The sequence below is a fragment of the Diprion similis genome, chromosome 4 (assembly GCF_021155765.1).
Source record: "Diprion similis isolate iyDipSimi1 chromosome 4, iyDipSimi1.1, whole genome shotgun sequence".
Lineage (NCBI taxonomy): Eukaryota > Metazoa > Arthropoda > Insecta > Hymenoptera > Diprionidae > Diprion > Diprion similis.
The window spans coordinates 26,606,138-26,623,514 of NC_060108.1; the positions used below are offsets into that span (position 1 = coordinate 26,606,138).

At 36.1% G+C, this 17,377-nt stretch overlaps 4 protein-coding genes across 7 annotated transcripts; 1 reads left to right on the plus strand and 3 right to left on the minus strand.

The window, feature by feature from the left end:
- Positions 1–475: 475 nt before the first annotated feature.
- Positions 476–2,604, minus strand: LOC124405792 (histone H3.3A). Its single transcript, XM_046880999.1, has 3 exons — positions 2,457–2,604; positions 1,616–1,752; positions 476–1,517 (listed from the first exon to the last, which is right to left on the minus strand). Exons 2-3 carry the CDS (start codon positions 1,741–1,743, stop codon positions 1,235–1,237), a joined length of 411 nt encoding a protein of 136 aa, XP_046736955.1. The 5' UTR covers positions 1,744–1,752; positions 2,457–2,604; the 3' UTR covers positions 476–1,234.
- Positions 2,605–3,121: 517 nt separating this feature from the next.
- LOC124405793 (histone H3.3A) lies at positions 3,122–4,958 on the minus strand. 2 transcript variants are annotated; one of them, XM_046881000.1, is made up of 3 exons: positions 4,807–4,958; positions 4,227–4,356; positions 3,122–4,104 (listed from the first exon to the last, which is right to left on the minus strand). In XM_046881000.1, the coding sequence occupies exons 2-3, from the start codon at positions 4,352–4,354 to the stop codon at positions 3,822–3,824; spliced, it is 411 nt and encodes a 136-aa protein (XP_046736956.1). In that variant the 5' UTR covers positions 4,355–4,356; positions 4,807–4,958; the 3' UTR covers positions 3,122–3,821. The 2 variants fall into 2 exon arrangements, with proteins under 2 accessions (XP_046736956.1, XP_046736957.1); XM_046881001.1 differs by having other exon boundaries at positions 4,227–4,355; positions 4,810–4,859.
- A 4,014-nt stretch (positions 4,959–8,972) lies between these two features.
- LOC124406086 (proteasome activator complex subunit 3) lies at positions 8,973–11,790 on the minus strand. 2 transcript variants are annotated; one of them, XM_046881446.1, is made up of 5 exons: positions 11,667–11,790; positions 10,803–10,835; positions 10,347–10,673; positions 10,001–10,137; positions 8,973–9,917 (listed from the first exon to the last, which is right to left on the minus strand). In XM_046881446.1, exons 1-5 carry the CDS (start codon positions 11,682–11,684, stop codon positions 9,695–9,697), a joined length of 738 nt encoding a protein of 245 aa, XP_046737402.1. In that variant the 5' UTR covers positions 11,685–11,790; the 3' UTR covers positions 8,973–9,694. The 2 variants fall into 2 exon arrangements, with proteins under 2 accessions (XP_046737402.1, XP_046737401.1); XM_046881445.1 differs by lacking the exon at positions 11,667–11,790 and adding an exon at positions 10,925–11,383.
- Positions 11,791–12,521: 731 nt separating this feature from the next.
- Positions 12,522–16,856, plus strand: LOC124406085 (transmembrane channel-like protein 5). Of its 2 annotated transcripts, none has more exons than XM_046881443.1 (10): positions 12,522–13,011; positions 13,269–13,391; positions 13,488–13,822; positions 14,136–14,287; positions 14,357–14,441; positions 14,689–14,837; positions 14,997–15,387; positions 15,515–16,197; positions 16,285–16,418; positions 16,510–16,856. In XM_046881443.1, exons 1-10 carry the CDS (start codon positions 12,948–12,950, stop codon positions 16,854–16,856), a joined length of 2,463 nt encoding a protein of 820 aa, XP_046737399.1. In that variant the 5' UTR covers positions 12,522–12,947. The 2 variants fall into 2 exon arrangements, with proteins under 2 accessions (XP_046737399.1, XP_046737400.1); XM_046881444.1 differs by lacking the exon at positions 12,522–13,011 and adding an exon at positions 13,111–13,166.
- Positions 16,857–17,377: the final 521 nt, after the last annotated feature.

Consider the following 17,377-nt stretch of genomic DNA (forward strand, 5'->3'; position numbering starts at 1 on the left):
ACACCATTGTATAAATGTATTGGCAACTTAATTAATAATTCCGCATTATATTGATAGAATAATCTTGATTGTTAAATAAAACTATAGAATAGTGTATAGTGTATACTCTGTTCAAGATACAAATTCTGTCACTCGAATCAAGTATTAATTATTTCGTTACAAATATCGCATCCAATAATCAAAACATATTTCACTGATGAAACAAATTATGTTAATTTCATTCTTTATAATATAAATAAAGTTCTGTTATTGATAATGAGTAGTTATTATTAGATCCACGCAAGGGATTAAAATTTAACGCTAGTAATACGTTGCTAGAATATGTGTGAATATCTTGAACAGAGTCGCAAACCAATTTTTGATGATATTATTCTGTGAAATAAAAGTGGTGATTGACAAACTAAAACCGTTTATTGTATTTTATATTGTAAAAAATGTGAGGAGGTATGACGTATAAGTTAACAATTACGGTAGCTGAATTTAGAGAATTTATTTACGAAATATGTATTCTGCACAGAAAATTGAACACACAAGTAAATTAAAATCAATTACGTAACTTATTCGTAAACATAACCAAATCTGAGACCAGTACAATTGATCTAGTACTAAACAAACAGACACTTAAATTCTAAAGTACACTTATACTCTTGTTGTATAATGTTGTGTGATGATGATAGGGTTTAATGACACTGCCCAACCACTTCAGTTACTTCACTTTGGGGTGGGAATATATTGAATTTAGTGCTAATTCAGAAAAAAAGTATGAAATATTTAATCTTGTTCGACAATATAATGAAAATAACAATGACATCTAAATGCAATATCGAAAGAATTCAATTAAAGTTGACATTTTCAAAATCAACTCTTAACGAGCCATTGGATAAATGTTATTAAACGTTACAGTGAAAATAAAGGAGAGACAATAGAATGGTGGTATTCGAATATGTACAGCTGCTCTGTGTGAATATGCTTGAACAATTAATAGTAGTAACAATAATCATAATAATAATGTTAGTAAAACCGTTATTAGTCAAACTTTATGTATCGGATACAAGTGCGTATGTACGAATGAGCGTGTGAGTGTGTGTGTACGTGTGTTAATTACGTCTAAAACATTCGATACAAGGCAAAATACAAGAGACAATATAGATATCAATGAACATCTGATTTCATCAATTATAATGAATATTAATAATAATATTAATTGGTATGCATGAAATTCAACCGCCCCACTTCAAGCACGCTCTCCTCGGATTCGTCGAGCCAATTGTATATCCTTAGGCATGATGGTGACGCGTTTGGCGTGAATAGCGCAGAGGTTAGTGTCTTCAAACAGACCGACCAGATAAGCTTCAGAAGCTTCTTGCAGGGCGCCGATGGCTGCACTCTGGAAACGCAGATCAGTCTTGAAGTCTTGCGCTATTTCACGCACCAAACGTTGGAATGGCAATTTCCGGATCAGCAACTCAGTCGACTTCTGGTATCTTCTGATTTCACGAAGAGCTACGGTACCCGGCCTGAAAATTTCAATAGTTTAATCAGTATTATAATACTGAAAGTTTTTGGTAAAAAATTGCATCAAATTTTGTGTTCAAAACTTTTTGCCGATATTTACCTGTAACGATGAGGTTTCTTTACACCCCCAGTTGAGGGAGCACTTTTACGGGCTGCTTTAGTAGCCAACTGTTTACGGGGAGCTTTTCCACCCGTTGATTTACGGGCTGTTTGCTTAGTACGAGCCATGGCTTATAACTGAAATTTAAAGTATGTACAATAAGTAAGGTGAGTGTGTAACAGAGGAAAAATAGGGGTGACGTCACGGTAAACAATATTTTAGCTGAGCTCATTACTGAATGACATCACATACTCGGGCAGCCAATTTTATTGACTAATGTAAAAGAAAAAAAGGACTCTGCAATAATTTAATAAATACATTAATATCTTAGGAAACTAAAAATTAACAACAATGGTAACTGAACTGAATTGAATTTGGTATAAAATTTGATGAAAAATTCGAGATGTTCCGTTAACAGGTACGCCAAAGTTCTATATTATACCATGAGCTTAGCTATTATTTCCAGAAGCAATCTAAACACTGTTATCAAAATTAGAGATTTGACAGAACTAAGTTTGTCATGTGAACTCTGTTAGGTATAATAACACATAGTAAAATATTTAGGAATAAAATTGTCCGCAGAAATACAATAAATTGAAGTTGCGCTAGTTCAACAACCTCGGAAACAGCGTGCTCTAAAAATGTCAATACTTGAAATCGGCTCGGCCCACAAAACAGAAACGCGATAAAATGGCGACGACGCTAATATCGTGATGTGAAGTCGAACGGAAACAATGATTTTTTTTGGTGAATATTATAAAAATTCTCATACCGATATCCTCCAACGCGAGTAGTAAGTTAGGTCGCGTAAGAATTTCAAAAATCTGTCAAGATAACTCACCTTTGACGCACGAAATTTGCTAGAAAATATAGAGCTTGAGTTTTAACTCCTTCTACTTCGATGGCAGTGAGTACTCTCGTACTCTCTCCGAGTTTTCCCCCTACTCTGGAAGCTGCATCGCGAATGGCTCAGAACTTATACGCGGGTCTTAGGGGACCAATCGCGGTTTTCCTTACAACTTCGCGTGTTACCCGTTTCCTTATTGGAGGAATCCGCTGTGTCAAGAGCAGGAGTATGTGATGAATTTTCACAATGATAATAATAACAACAACACAATAATAATAATAGCAATGATGCTTGATATGTGTATTGCTCTGTCCTGCACGACTTCCAGGTGCCCAGCGTAAAACCACACGCAATGCTTTATTCCGGTGAAATCTGTGGGAGTACTCATTTTTCTCACGTTGCGTCAAAGAATGACTCATCACTCACTTCCTTATAAATCCTGTTTATATTTAATGAGACGTCACTTCAAGTACTTGTTCAAATGATATGCTGCATTTCCCTGAACCCCCCACCTCTCCGCGAGATTTTCCCGTTCCTCATTGAGTTGCTGAAATGTATGCTATTGCATCATATTGGAAATTGCGTGGTCGGCTGTTCCTCCGAGAATGGGAGGTTTTTGAAATTAATGTTGGGTTTTACAAAATGAGTAATAAACAAGATTTACGTAATAATTATATGTATATTTCAAATTATTCTACATAGCTTAGTAATTGTTTTCAGATTACGAGTGCCTGGAAGTTTCATATGCTTATATTGTATGTACGGACAATTAGCAAGATGGAGGAATATCATTATAGAAAAATAGTCCACATCGCTTTCAGACTATTGATGTGAATTATTTTTATTTTGACAAAACCGAACCTGAACTGAACGAGATCTAAAAGATTTATTAGTTTTCTTTCATATTTCAATTAAAAGTTAATTGCCTGTTACAAAATAATGAAAGAATATCGCAGAGCACTCTTATACTTAGACTTCATTTTCAACTAAAAACTAATACACTTACGTTTTCTAATATATGTTTATGAGAAGTGATATTTAGTAAAATAATGAGTGTTAACAAAACCGATCCGTTGTTTCTGCTGTCACCCACTTTTGAAAGACAAATTCTGAACAACCAAATCTACATACTCATAAACGCTTCAAGTTACTGTAACCTATTGGTTATCACCTGTGGATAATTGTATTAGTGCCCAGTACATGTTTGGCAGTGACGATTATACGATGAATGTAACAAGGGATTGCTATTACCATGACATACTTAGCTGCATTGTTAATACTTTGAAAAAAAAAAAAAAAAAAAATGGAAACGAATGGAGTGATAACGTTTACAATATCAGCCGTTTAATCGACCAATGCTTAAGCACGTTCGCCTCTAATTCGTCGGGCCAACTGTATATCTTTGGGCATAATAGTAACCCGCTTAGCGTGAATGGCGCACAAGTTGGTGTCTTCAAAAAGACCAACTAGGTAAGCTTCAGATGCTTCTTGCAGAGCTCCAATTGCCGCACTTTGGAAACGAAGATCAGTCTTGAAGTCTTGGGCAATTTCACGCACAAGACGCTGGAAGGGTAGTTTCCTGATCAGTAATTCTGTAGATTTCTGGTATCTCCTGATCTCACGCAGAGCCACAGTTCCCGGCCTAAGATGCGAAAATTAGTAAATTTACTCATTAGCCTCTCAAATTTCCAGGGGCAATCGTTACTAAATTTCGCCACAATTAATTGATCTCCTGACAAATTCTATATCAAATTTTGTACATACCTGTAACGATGGGGTTTTTTCACTCCTCCAGTCGAAGGTGCACTCTTGCGGGCTGCTTTTGTGGCTAGCTGTTTACGAGGAGCTTTTCCTCCCGTCGATTTACGGGCAGTTTGTTTGGTACGAGCCATTTCTAAGGAGAGACAGAATATTCTAGGTAAGTTAGTTGTGACGAGTGTGAGTGTCACGCGAGAACATTCCCGTGTGTACGTGACAGTTGAGAATTGAATTTATACCATACAGTACAATGATGTACGTACGATAAAAAGCATCAAAATGAAATTCAAGGCGTAATCTGAACAATATCCGTTCTTACATTCGTACTTTACTCGAATTAAATACAGAAAAAATCATTGCAGTGTCCAAGATAAATGTGTCAATAGTTTCCCTCCAAAATCTTTCACAGACAAAATGGCGGTAGGTGTGCAACGGTTGTTGCCAGTGTAACGACGCGTTTGGGATAAATTGCAATCCAAGTCTTACCTGGTGGTACTTGACAAAATGGGCACAGAGTTTGTCAGCACTTTCAAGTGGCACTATGCAATTTTAGAAAAAGAAATTTCGTATGTATTGAGATTTTTACCTTAGAATTGTTATAAAGGTGTAGCGGTAACGTTTTCCCACAGTCCTTACACAGAGACGAATTCAAAGCAACCGAAGCAACTGATCATCAATTCACCACAGAATGAAGCAGCCAGCACACGAACTTAATCCAGAGTTCAGCTGCGTGGTGGGGCAGGAGTCTGCTGACAATAGTGAAGTGCTGATTTCCGTTCCGGTGATGCGGCGATGGGCGCTGGGGGGGGGGGGGGGGGGGGCAGGTCGCTGTTCGCCATCTTTCACCGCTAGAGGCACCGAAAGATAAACCTACATGTGCTCTCGGACTTATCTGAGACCTACGTGCTCGGAATAAATTTCGTTGTTATACCCCTCTGATTATACTGTTGACTGCGGATGTTTAAAGACTGCTAACTTTATGCGCTTTTTTTCGTGAAATTACGATAGGCATGTCAATCCGATAAGGTAGGTCGGTAATGTAGAGCAATAGGATTATTGCCAAACGTACTGATCGGACCGACTCAGCCGGACGAAATATTAACCTGAACTTCTTCGTATGTTTATTATGTTCAGTTCACGGTTCTACGGATACCTTACAGCCTTTGGAGTATACCCATACACATTACATTTTTAAATAATGAACATCGTTTGAAAAACTGAATTTGCGGTTAGTTTTTATTTGAAATTTATTTTAATGTGTAGGTTGACTGATTCCGTACATGGAAAGAATGTGAAGACGAGTACCCCTGATAGAATTTTCGTGACCAGTTTTTGTCGGGTAGGTGGTTTACATTCAAATTCAACGCCTGACGCAGAGAGCGGCGGCAATTCGGTAGTCTAATACAGTGAGCGACCCGTCACGTCTGGTCGGGATCTGCGAGTGAACGTCGAAGGTGCCGGCCGGCATCATTCGCTGTCAGGTACCTTGTGGCACGACAACTTTGTGGGTCCTAACGCATGCAGGGAGCTGCGCACTTTTGCGCACCAAAATCCAGATTGCTCTGTTCAGTCCGTATCGCATAATTTGATGAGTATATTGCTACCAAATTTACATTCGGAAATGAAAACGCGACCACAAACGGGTAGGCCAAAGAACGATGAAATACAGAAATTATAATAAACCGTAAATACTGTATAAGATGATTTCATGCAACGACGCTTCTGCTATATTGTATAAAATTATACTTTTGACGAACTTGTATGTATCTTTAAGTGTTGCCCTCCGTTTCAGTTTTCTGTTTGCACATTGTTGGTAAATGCGTAATTATATGGGCGGAGTTTCATCTGAGTTTCAGATGATCCATTTTATCGATACCCCGTCTGAGTCCCTTTGAATTCGACTGCAAAATTCTACAGATCCTTAGTCTTGTCGCGAATCTGGTTCTTGTTTTTCCTTTCTTCATTTTTGACAATTACTGTATTGTCTTCCGATGGAATGAATACCAATACTTCATTTAGTATTTGGCCTTTGCACATTCAGTTTACCAATTTTGAGTGTTTGTCAATGGGTTTTCTATTCAGTATGGAATACCCATAATTTGTAAGCTAATAAACTGCGCGTGTATTCAAACTCCATCAGCGGAAAACCTTCGATAGTCGATAGTAAAAACAATTTTGAGATGACCCGCATTAAAAACAATCATCGAATAACATCAATTGATAAACAACATAAGTATGCATTATGATTGTAAATTAGGACATCGATTTGACACCCAGTGTATATATTTTATTAACAATGTTTTGACATGATCGCTTACAGTATATCGTACACAAACTTTTGCAAATAACATGGAAGCCAAGCGATCTTGATATTGACTGACATACGTAAATGCCTTGAGTATATAGGTATACCATAAATGAGTATAACTCAAGGCTACTGTGGCTAATCACTCCAGCATTTCTTTCGAATTCCTGGATAACTTATGAAATTGACTATTGCTGAATAGACTTTCGTAAAGGTAGACGTAATTATCTCGCAGCCGCACCAGCCGATGCCAAAGATTCACGTTTCTCAAGTTGTCACATATTTTCAATCTCGGGACAGCATTCTTAAAAGTAATTTGGTCAAATTAAAATTAGGTATCAATTCAGATAGGAAAATTGATCTTCACATTGTCATTAACAATATTATGAGTCAAGTTGTGAAAGCAGAAGAAAATGAAATGACAGATTCAAATACTTTTTCGACATTGTGGATATGATTTTCCTGAAGATACTTCAAATGGAAGAAAAGCTCGTAAGCCCAGCCGTCAATGGCCTCGGTTTCTTGTATAGCATGGATCAAGGTTGGCGTCGGAGGCGCAAAATTCAGAGCAAGTGCTTGTAGCCAGCGCTTCAACTGTGACATTACATAGAACATAATATTGTTCCAATGTTGGATTTAATAAAAACGGTAGAAAAACTGTTGAAATTACTTTTGTCGTATCCGCAATAAGCTGAGCCACGACTGGTTTCATTATTCTCATACAATTGTCGAGGGTTGAACCGAGATCAGTCTGCATTTTCATTGACGCTCTACTTTCCGGTAGCGACCAAATTATCGAAAGACCACATTTAGCGCTTACCAGATCTCCCCGTTGCATCAAGCTATGTGAACAGATATGCAATTAAGAAGGTAACTTAATTCGGTTGTTCAGGATGTAAAATTCGCAGTTCGACAAAATACCGCGTCTTACTAATCCCTTAGCATGGTGAGAGCGTGATTTGCGATGTATCTAGTCGGTCTGATTACTGTAGTTTTTGTACAAGCTGCAAGACTGCTCGACAGAAAAGCCAGGATATGTGCCAGAGGTCCTGGACGACGTCGAAAATTTATTTGATGTGATCTTCGCGAACGGTGATGATTTCTCTTTGATAATCCATGACGTGGAATAGATCGGCTTGAGTTTGATTCGGAGCATAATGCATCTGCTGAATTATCATTACATAGTCAAACACTATTGTTTACCGAATATTGCGTGAAAAAAATATATGCACGATAGATGAATGAATAATTAACAACATTATCTATACGGGGGTAATTAAAAATGTACGTATATCTTTTTGTTTTCTTACAATTCACATGGTTATTTTCCAAACTGGTTTCCTTCGGAACGTATGTATTAGTCGAAATGCAAGGCACGCGAACTTGAGCTTCTTTATTTTCCGGATTTCTCTTAACATCAACTTCCGGTGCATAAGCAGCAATGATATCATTTAAGGCTTTAACTTTGTTAGGAAATCCATTCAAACACGTAAGAGCCTACAGGAAAAATACTTTTCTTTGAAAAAGACGTTGCCACATTCTACCGCATTTATACTCAGATAAACATTAAAAATTTTTATCGGAAAAGTTAGAAAATCCAGACTTTCGTTTTAACGAATTATTTTGTAATGAAGACTGTGAATCACTCACCTCGTGTTGCAGTCGGTCCAAATACGATGCTTCACTTTTGTAATCCATTATATCTGTATCAACTGAACTATAAAAATTTTCTTCTTTTCACTCATAAAACCATTTTTTTCTATTTTTTTTTTGGCTGAAGTGCGATGTTTGTACTGTGACAGCTAAATTTCGTATGAAAAATTGCTCGTAAAACAAAACCAAAACAAAAATTGACCTCTGAGTTTGTGAAGTCAGATGTTTATAATACTATAGCTATCAGCACCACGTTTATTGTTACATTGTTCTATTTTCATTTATTCGTTTGACGTTTCAAAATACAAGGGTAAATCAAAAGTTATATGTATGCTATAGGTATAATATATTTATAGCCAAATAATCAGCCATGACGGAAACCAATCACAACACCTTCCAGATCTACGATCGTTATACATACCGATATAACGAAAGAAAGAAATTTAGGTATATTTTTGCTGCGTGATTTTAGACAGAATATAAAAAAAATTGTAGACTGAATACTGACGGTAAAAAGTATGAAATGAAAGTAGAGGGCAAAAATTATTCTACGCCCTGTACTTTTATTACTTTTAACACGGTTGAATTCACGTTGCAAATAAATAAAGTATGTCTGATCCGTAAATTGTCAAGAAATATATCAATCTGAACATCGAAGGAATAATCACTTTGTAAATCTTCTCCAGGTCTTCTTCAATTGCCAAATCTCCATCAAGAGCACACCATATTAATAAATACAAATATTATGTCTTTTGGGTATGTTGTAAAAAATTACGTACTTCAAATCAAGATATTTTGAATTATAGATATATTTTTTAGAGCTGAAGAAGTTTTCTTCCGGAGTTTAGTAAGATTGTTAATGATGATTTGTGGTGTAATTTTATAATTACTATTCAATGGAATCTGTCTATTCTTGAGAGTCTAATTAATCTAAAGTTCGTATAAATTAAGTTGATGATCATTATGTACTAATCATTCTAGAAAAGTCATTTGCGGATTTTCGATTGCTAATAGCATGCACATACACGCAGAAAGCATAAATATCGAATTTATATCAAACCCGATAGGAATGATAAGTTAAACGACATTTGATAACCTTTTCCATAATTGAAGAAAAGAAGAGATAGATTTCGCAATAAACAGAAATTATTTGTTTAAAAGAAAACAACCTGTAATCTCTTACAAGTAAGCAAAAAGTGTGTTTCATATACTTATCTTTGCAAACAGTGCATGGAACCTAATTCAAGTTCAAACATGTTCAGATCCTACAACCGGTAGATGGAGAACAGTTTTTTTTTTTTTTTTTTTTTTTTTTTTTTAGATTTAGAACACATTATAATAATGGAAAGGTTCAAGTAGCGGCGGTAACAGTAAGATGTTTGTAACGTAATTCTGATTTTATCGAAAAGCTAGATTTCTTCGTTTATCATTCATCATCTTTTACCACATCATACTCTCTGAGGTTCAAATTAGAATAAAGTTTGCACTCATATATGAGGGCGATGCTGATTTTCGATTAATACAAGGACTCGGCGTTTGTCGATCGAGGCCGCTTTATCTTCTCAAGATTTTTTATAACTATGTCGTGTAACGAACAGTAACGATTACGAACTTCACACATCACCAGCCATAAGCTGAGATATTCCTTTTCGTCCAATTCCTGAACCGAGCGCCTGTAGTCAATGATGTGTGGATATTTTGCTACTTTACTTACAATTTTACCTCTTGATATGAAGTACCTAGAAAAAAGCACTCCGTTATTGTTAGACGTTATCAGTTTCAATTATTCCGCGTAGAACGAGACGTGTGTAATATTTCTTACCTCGAAATTTGATCAAAGAATGCCGCAGCTTCGCTTTCAACTGATTGGATTTCAGCTAAAGTATCTTCCTGGATTGAGACACCAAAATTGTTTCCGTCTTCAATTTTTGGAATCATAAACGAGATCCACATTTTCAGCTGTAAAAACAATGCGAAGGAAATTACATAAACAAAACGGAGCTATATTTCTCGACGAAGATAATAAATGATTAAACATATATGGGGAAACTAGCATTACATAAAATATAGATTTTTAAATCAACATTCTATGTTTTTTCTCAATTATCTCAAGAGTTTTCTTTTCATGCATCGCTGTTTTATAGCTATTCCCTCAATTATATACTTACAAGGTTGGAATCTTCCACAAGTTGCCTGATGTACGGCTTGGCAATGTGAATCAGTTCACAAAGTGGTTTGTTACATGGTACAGGACCGCTGGGAAGAACCATAACTTTGGTACCGCTGGTTTCAATATCGTTCAAATTGTTCTCCAGCTTCGCTTTTTTCGTTGCTGGTCCATCGTCGGAATGATTAAGTGAAATTGGATCTGGGATAGGGACATTCAAATCCTGATGTACATCGGAGAGTTCACGGTTGCAGAAGCTCGGTGTTTCCAAAAGCTCATTAAGCTTCATTATCTTCTCAGGGAAGCCTTTTATGATCAATTGTTCCGCCTGATGTTTGCAAGAAAAAAAAACATCTTAATCGCTAATGATTAAGGGATCTATGTAGCGATCAGAATAGATTCGACATTGCTATTAAACTCATTAACTGCTGTTTTGACATAAGTGGATATTGATTACCTTCGTTTTAAGTGAATCTTTGTATTCCTGGACCTGTAAGAAGAACTAATAATTAACATTTTGTATAAATACAGTTGCAGTTTTACCTTCATGCGTGTTCTACTCAACTTATTATCAAGTACCTCAGTTTCAGTAAAAGCATCTTTTGAACCTTTTGATTCATTGCTTGGAACAGGGCGAAAAAATAATGGCAACATTGCTGCTAATTTAAAGGGATTTTTATGTCGATAAATTTTTTACACTACTTCTACGCCTGGATACAGTATGTGTTTAATTAATTTGTCATTTTTTACCAACAGTGACATAACTTACGAATTTTGGCAGGTTATTGAAAATTTTTTGTCGTCAAACAAATGAATATGTTAAAATTCAATTTTATCAACATCTCATACGTGCAGGTATGTAGTATATCATTAGAAGGACATGTAGACAAAATTGTATCTCCCACCTTGTGTGATATATGACGAGAATTTCTAAGAAATAACAAACTATTTTTCGTAAGTCAGCGACGCTTTATGACTGCAGATCATGGCTGAAATATATACGCGTCATAATCAGAAGAAAGTGCGAAAAGTTTCCGCAACTAAAACGCAAGTACGGCTTATGAATGTACCAATAAAAAACAATATACTTTGAAAAAAAACGTAAAATATTTCTAGAACAGGAAAGTACGCGGGGCAAACTTTCCAATTTATATTTTACGTTACGCCGCAATGTGCACGGTTTAAGGTTAGGTTAAGTTAATAGCAGAGTAAACGGCGATGTTTAAGCGGCGTTGTAGAAAGTGAATCGTGAATGATGATTTTACAAAATTTAGGATCGCCTGCTATGATCGATGATGAGCAAGAAAAGTTTGACAATTACCACATTTGTTGGTGCCATCGTGAAACACAAAACAATACTAAGCCGAGCTGTAACCTGTAACTCTACCGGTCGATGTTGGCACTAGTTAAAAACCAGTTATATTTCACCTTTCTGAGAACTTGGGACTAAAATTTTGCACAGCAACGGTTAGACGGATCGCTTGGGTGTTGTTAACATAGAAATTACCTTCTGCACCGTTGAATCAGCCATTATATCACTTAGTAAAAAATATAACTTATAAAATATAACCACACTCTTTCCCTCGTTGAAACGTGCAACTTCAAACCTATAAGTGGTCTGTACTTGAAACAGGAAGTTGTCAATGAGTTTTGGAATGCTCTAGTCAAATCAATGACCAAATAACCATTTCAGTGTCTTCATCAAACAAAAATCGTATTTGTATTCACATTCATTCATTGAAAATCGGTCAACATTCAATTATTAGGCTTATTCAGGTGATATTAAAATCATTCTAAGCACGTTAAATATTCTCCATTCACACGGTAAACCTCGATTTGATCCTGATATTCCGCAAGTCATTTGACTCATCTTCGATTTCACAAAAACGCTGCGAACCAAACGCAGCAACTATGCCTTGATAATACAAAACGGTATGCGTAGTTGTTTTGACACATTAAGTCAGCAACATTTGTAAATCTGTAGCGATCCACGCAGTGGAGTTGAAGATGTAATCACTGCCATGGTTTTCAACTATGATTACGAAAAATTTGTATGGCGCACGGCATTGCTAATCCTTTTTAAAGTGTAGCATTGGGGATATTATTTAAGCGTTTGTAATTTTTCAATCAATAAGTTGCAGATTGCGGTGGGGTAAAAATATTTAACTTCATTAACGTTGAGTTAGGTAAGATAAATTGACTCAATTATACAGTATAACGTCGATCAGGTGTAATTTCGGATATACGCCTTTCTTGTATAATCGCGCCGGTAGAATCGAAGACACTCGACAGCACCTCGATTATTAGGTTCGATTTAAAATCCTCGAATTGTGACAGATGAGAATTGAGAGGTGCGAGGAATGATAAACAAATGCATACTTTGAAGCTGACTAACCGAATCCGAATCGCTGAATAAACTCTCAAAGATAAACAATCTGAAATTATTGACTTCAATCTCACGGCTGACCGCATATACTTGACATTCGTCGAACGGATACGTGCTGATAAGATAATTCGTTTCCTCAGATAACGATCTATTCACGTTTTAGCGACGGGAAATAACAGTGCGTTAGCGTTGAGAACCGATTTGATTGAATTAAGGATGACGACCGAAGCTGGCACCTCAAAAGATGATCATCCACCTTATGATTTTGGAAGCATACCTCGTAAGTGTTTATCAATATCTTGCTAGACGTACAGTCGTACCTTAGAATCAATCATTTTCAAGCTCATGAAAATCCGTTCTGTCTAGCATTAACCGGGACCTACCTAATGAGTCACTTTGGTTCACTGTTAAAATACAGAAATAGCATTGTGTAAGGTATTCTATAAAACCTTTCTCTTGCTTCAACGTATCCATTTATTTAACATTTGTCGATACATTTTCAAAACATCATAATGAAGTCTTGATATATTGTTACAGCAAATTCATCCAGCGAATTAGATGTATCAAGAGCAGAAAATCGTTGGGGATTAACCATGAGACGTCCCTCGATACAACGGAAACATGCACAGCATGCTCGTTATATGCCGTCCAGAACCTTAGGTGAACATTATTTTCGAGCCTCCACGTTTGTTTGTCAATAAAAAAAAAAGTATCCATTTCTTGTCCTATGTTTTTCAAATATTTCAATTACTTCAGCTGGTTTGGATGAGCAAGCAAAACACGAACGGCATGGACGGACAACTGCGCTTCTATATGCTACCATGCGAGCTCATCGAGAGCCTGTCTCACCAACAGAAGATCGTGCAATGAACATAGCGAGCCGCATGGAGTTGGACGACGAATTAATGCACGATGATCCGATATCAGAGCTTCTAAGGATAGAAAAACTGCGAGACATGCCACAGTGTCTTACTGTGAAAAGGACAATCAGGGCTAGGCTTACAACGTCGGTCAACGAAAATAAAAAAAAAAGGAAACCAATCAGCTTTTGGAAGCGACTGAAATACAAAACCAGTATGAGTTTTACCAAGGTGACAATTGAAATGAAGAATTTTTTCATACTGTTTAAACTAACTCAAGAAAATTTTGCACCTTGAAAATAAATATTTTCAAGCTCTGCCGACAACCATGTTACACAGTTTTATCTGAACCATGTATAAATGTTTTAAAGAATAATTTATTTCAAAGTCAGAATTCGCGAGGCCGCAACTTTTTAGCTGGAGATAGTTGAATTTCAAAATGAATTACACATTCTGCCACTATTTCTCGGTATAAGAGGCAATGTCACTCATAGATAACAACTCATTAGACATACTGACCCCTGAAAATCACTTTTCATTACAGATTGGTATGGCAATGCGTGAGGTCGCTTCAACTATGGAGCTTTGGTATCATTCGATCAAGGCAATCGAGGGTCATTTTGGAAGCGGGGTAGCTACTTATTTCAAATTCCTGCGTTGGTTATTCATTTCAAACACTATATGCTGTGTCTTAAGGTACTAGTATCTTTAATTATACAAATAATACTAACGCATAGTTTGATTGAACAAGATTTATACTTTTAGTTTGGGATTTATCGTTCTACCACAGTCTTTGCTGGAAGCATATTCAGATACAGCTTTTAGTGGATGGGATCTTTTAACAGGAACTGTAAGTCTGCTGACTAATGTAAGAGTAATAAGAGTTTATTGAAAACTTGAAAGATCTGGTGTAAGGAAATTAATCCAACGTTGTTGACTAAATCAAGCATATCTTTAGCTGTTACTTTTACCAGTAATTTTCATAACACAAACATGAATCTCAGTACAAGAATGGAATCAATATGGATGCCAACAACCAGTTCCATTGAACGAAAAAATTTTGGTTAGTTAATAATGCAAGCAATTTCACATTATAGGGCTTTTTTACGGATTCGATAATGTATTACGGATTTTATTCTAATGGAACAGTCTCAAAAGGATCTAGTCTGACATACAGCATTCCATCAGCGTATTTCATGACGTTGTTATGTTGTTATATTTTCACTTTTCTTCTTCTTTCAATCAAGTTAGTATGGATTTATTTACGATGTTCATAGTCTTATCATTTAACAAATTTTTTATTCCAGTTTGACTCAAACAAGGAGTAAAAACAAGTAAACATTGTTGGCACCTTATTAATACTTTATTAATCAAAGTTGTTAAATCCAAATACTCGTTGTTCTAGAGTTGCACGTTCTTATCGTAAGAATTTTATTGAAACTGCTGGTGGTTTAACCAACCTATATGCCAGCAAAATATTTTGTGGTTGGGACTTTGGCATCGCTTCTTACAAAGCAGCAAACTTACGCTCTGCTACCATTTATGGAGAACTGAAGGAGTTATTGGGCGAAGACCAGAAAAAAACACACAAAGGCTGTGTCATAAAAACTTATGTGCTGTTAATTCAAGTAGCTGTGACGGTATTAGTAATTACTATTATGTCCAGCACTGGAGTATTACTATGGAAATTATTGACCGAGTACACATTGGACTACAGTCAAACTTTCTTTACTTTGCTTGTACCATTATGTATTACGATCTTCATGAACCTGTATCCAGCGTTTTTCTCATGGCTGGTTAGTACTCAATGTAATAATACATAGGTATGCATGCTTTATAAGTCGAAAGAGGAAATTGTAGGTGTTCATTTATGAGTTGTCGAAGTTTGCTCACATTAATCATTGTCGTTATTATTACTTGCAGGCTCAATTTGAAGGCTATGCGAGTAAACGCACAACTCTCTACGTGACAATGATAAGAACCTATATTATGGAAGTTGTGATTGTTGGAGTGCTCTTGGCCTTTTGGCTTCGTTCAACTAAAAGTTGTTGGCAGACTGAATTTACTCAGGAAATATATCGGCTAATTATTCTTGACTTCATAATATCTATAGTTCTGATATTCATGGCTCAAATGATACGATCAAAGATTTACATAGTAGGATGGAAAAAAATTGGGGCACCAAGATTTGACATAGCTCGAAACACCTTGAATTTGACTTACAATCAAACGTTGTTTTGGATAGCTTTCTACTTTAGTCCACCAATGTCAGTCGTTATTCTTGCAAAATTGATCCTGACTTTTTATATCAAGAAATACGGAGTCTTGAATCACTGTGAACCACCATCACGATCGTGGAGAGCTGCGCAAACGCAGACTCTGTTTTTGGCACTAGCATTTCTGTCAATGGTTGGTGTACTCACAGTTCTTGGATACATCGTGACGAGTATAGAAACTCAGGATTGTGGCCCGTTTCAAGATTACGAGTACACCTGGCAAATGGTTGTTTTGGGCGTGCTGCAGCTAAAAAATGACAGTCAATTCTGGGTGGTTGTTACTGGATTAGCAAAACCTGGTATTGGCGCTGCGATACTAATTGCAATGTGGTGAGTAGCTAGAACTTTAATAATTGTGTACCTTCAACTATATACCATTAAGATATTGAAAAATAATATTGATGCAACAAATTTCAGCGTTGCTGTTTATTATTTGCGTGCCAAGGCATATGCCAGAAAAGAGATGGTTGAAATTTTAAGAGGCATGTTGGTTTTGGAAGCTCAGGACAAGGATTTCCTTCTAAATGGAATATCTAAGGTGACAGAGGAACGTTAGTATCTCGAGCATTTACCTTACTGAACACTGTATTCCATTTCAACACAGGCATAATCTCTCTAATTTATAAATTTTACTTTTCATAGAATGGTTGTATCACCTGAATCCACTTCTAACACAACGACCTAGTTCGCTAACCAATCCTCAGCACGAGCATGTTCTGGGAAGTCCAGCTCGTCACCGTCGTTATAGTAAACTGAACTATCATGCCCAAAAACCAAGTATATCCTCGACAAATTATCAGGAATCAAATAGTATATTGTACAAATCACTGTCTCCTGATTCTTATCATGAAAGTATTGATAATAGAAACGATCAGTACATGGAATTGACTCAAAAGTCAAGCACTGTTTCGGATACTAGTAGTATTCATGATTCTATAAAAAGTCAGGATGCAAATGAAGGCATTGCTCGTCAATACGACTTCGTTTAATCAAAAAGATTACAGTATAGGCTTGTTTGTTCAACAAGTATGGATAATTTAGTCAAATACTACAAGTAATATTTTTCTTTATCTGGTGTAGCACAATATTACTTCTATACAAGCATTTTCACGCATCGTTCTTTGATGGTTTTGTGCTTTAATGACATTATTTTCACATACCCGTTTTGCTGTGGTATTTACATATTATTATTTTGTATCTTTGATACAAAGTGGACCAATGTATATGACAAATAATCTATATTTGGAAATGATAGAAATCACGATAACAGGCATTACAAATTTCACGAGAGCTTCAAATTCTCTCATAAAAATTTTCACATTAAGAAGGACATCTGAGGTATTCGTAATCAAATATTAGGTGTAGTTTTAAGTAACGATAAAGTTTTGCAGATCGGTTCAGTATGTACACCCTGTATTATTGTACCACGGATGGAAAGCCTATGCCAAATAGTAAGTGGAATAATTTGTGATAAAGTTGAACTGAACAAAAAATTTGTTATCATTGAAAA

Coding starts and splice junctions, on each gene's coding strand:
- LOC124405792 (XM_046880999.1), bottom strand. CDS start 1,743: ATGGCTCGTACTAAGCAAACAGCCCGTAAATCAACGGGTGGAAAAGCT. Junction 1,518..1,615: donor AAGAAACCTCATCGTTACAG/GTAAATATCGGC, acceptor TGAAATTTTCAG/GCCGGGTACCGTAGCTCTTC.
- LOC124405793 (XM_046881000.1), bottom strand. CDS start 4,354: ATGGCTCGTACCAAACAAACTGCCCGTAAATCGACGGGAGGAAAAGCT. Junction 4,105..4,226: donor AAAAAACCCCATCGTTACAG/GTATGTACAAAA, acceptor TTCGCATCTTAG/GCCGGGAACTGTGGCTCTGC.
- LOC124406086 (XM_046881445.1), bottom strand. CDS start 10,999: ATGTTGCCATTATTTTTTCGCCCTGTTCCAAGCAATGAATCAAAAGGT. Junction 10,674..10,802: donor AAGATTCACTTAAAACGAAG/GTAATCAATATC, acceptor TGCAAACATCAG/GCGGAACAATTGATCATAAA. Junction 9,918..10,000: donor TTCTTTGATCAAATTTCGAG/GTAAGAAATATT, acceptor GCTTTTTTCTAG/GTACTTCATATCAAGAGGTA.
- LOC124406085 (XM_046881443.1), top strand. CDS start 12,948: ATGACGACCGAAGCTGGCACCTCAAAAGATGATCATCCACCTTATGAT. Junction 13,012..13,268: donor TGATTTTGGAAGCATACCTC/GTAAGTGTTTAT, acceptor ATATTGTTACAG/CAAATTCATCCAGCGAATTA. Junction 13,392..13,487: donor TATGCCGTCCAGAACCTTAG/GTGAACATTATT, acceptor CAATTACTTCAG/CTGGTTTGGATGAGCAAGCA.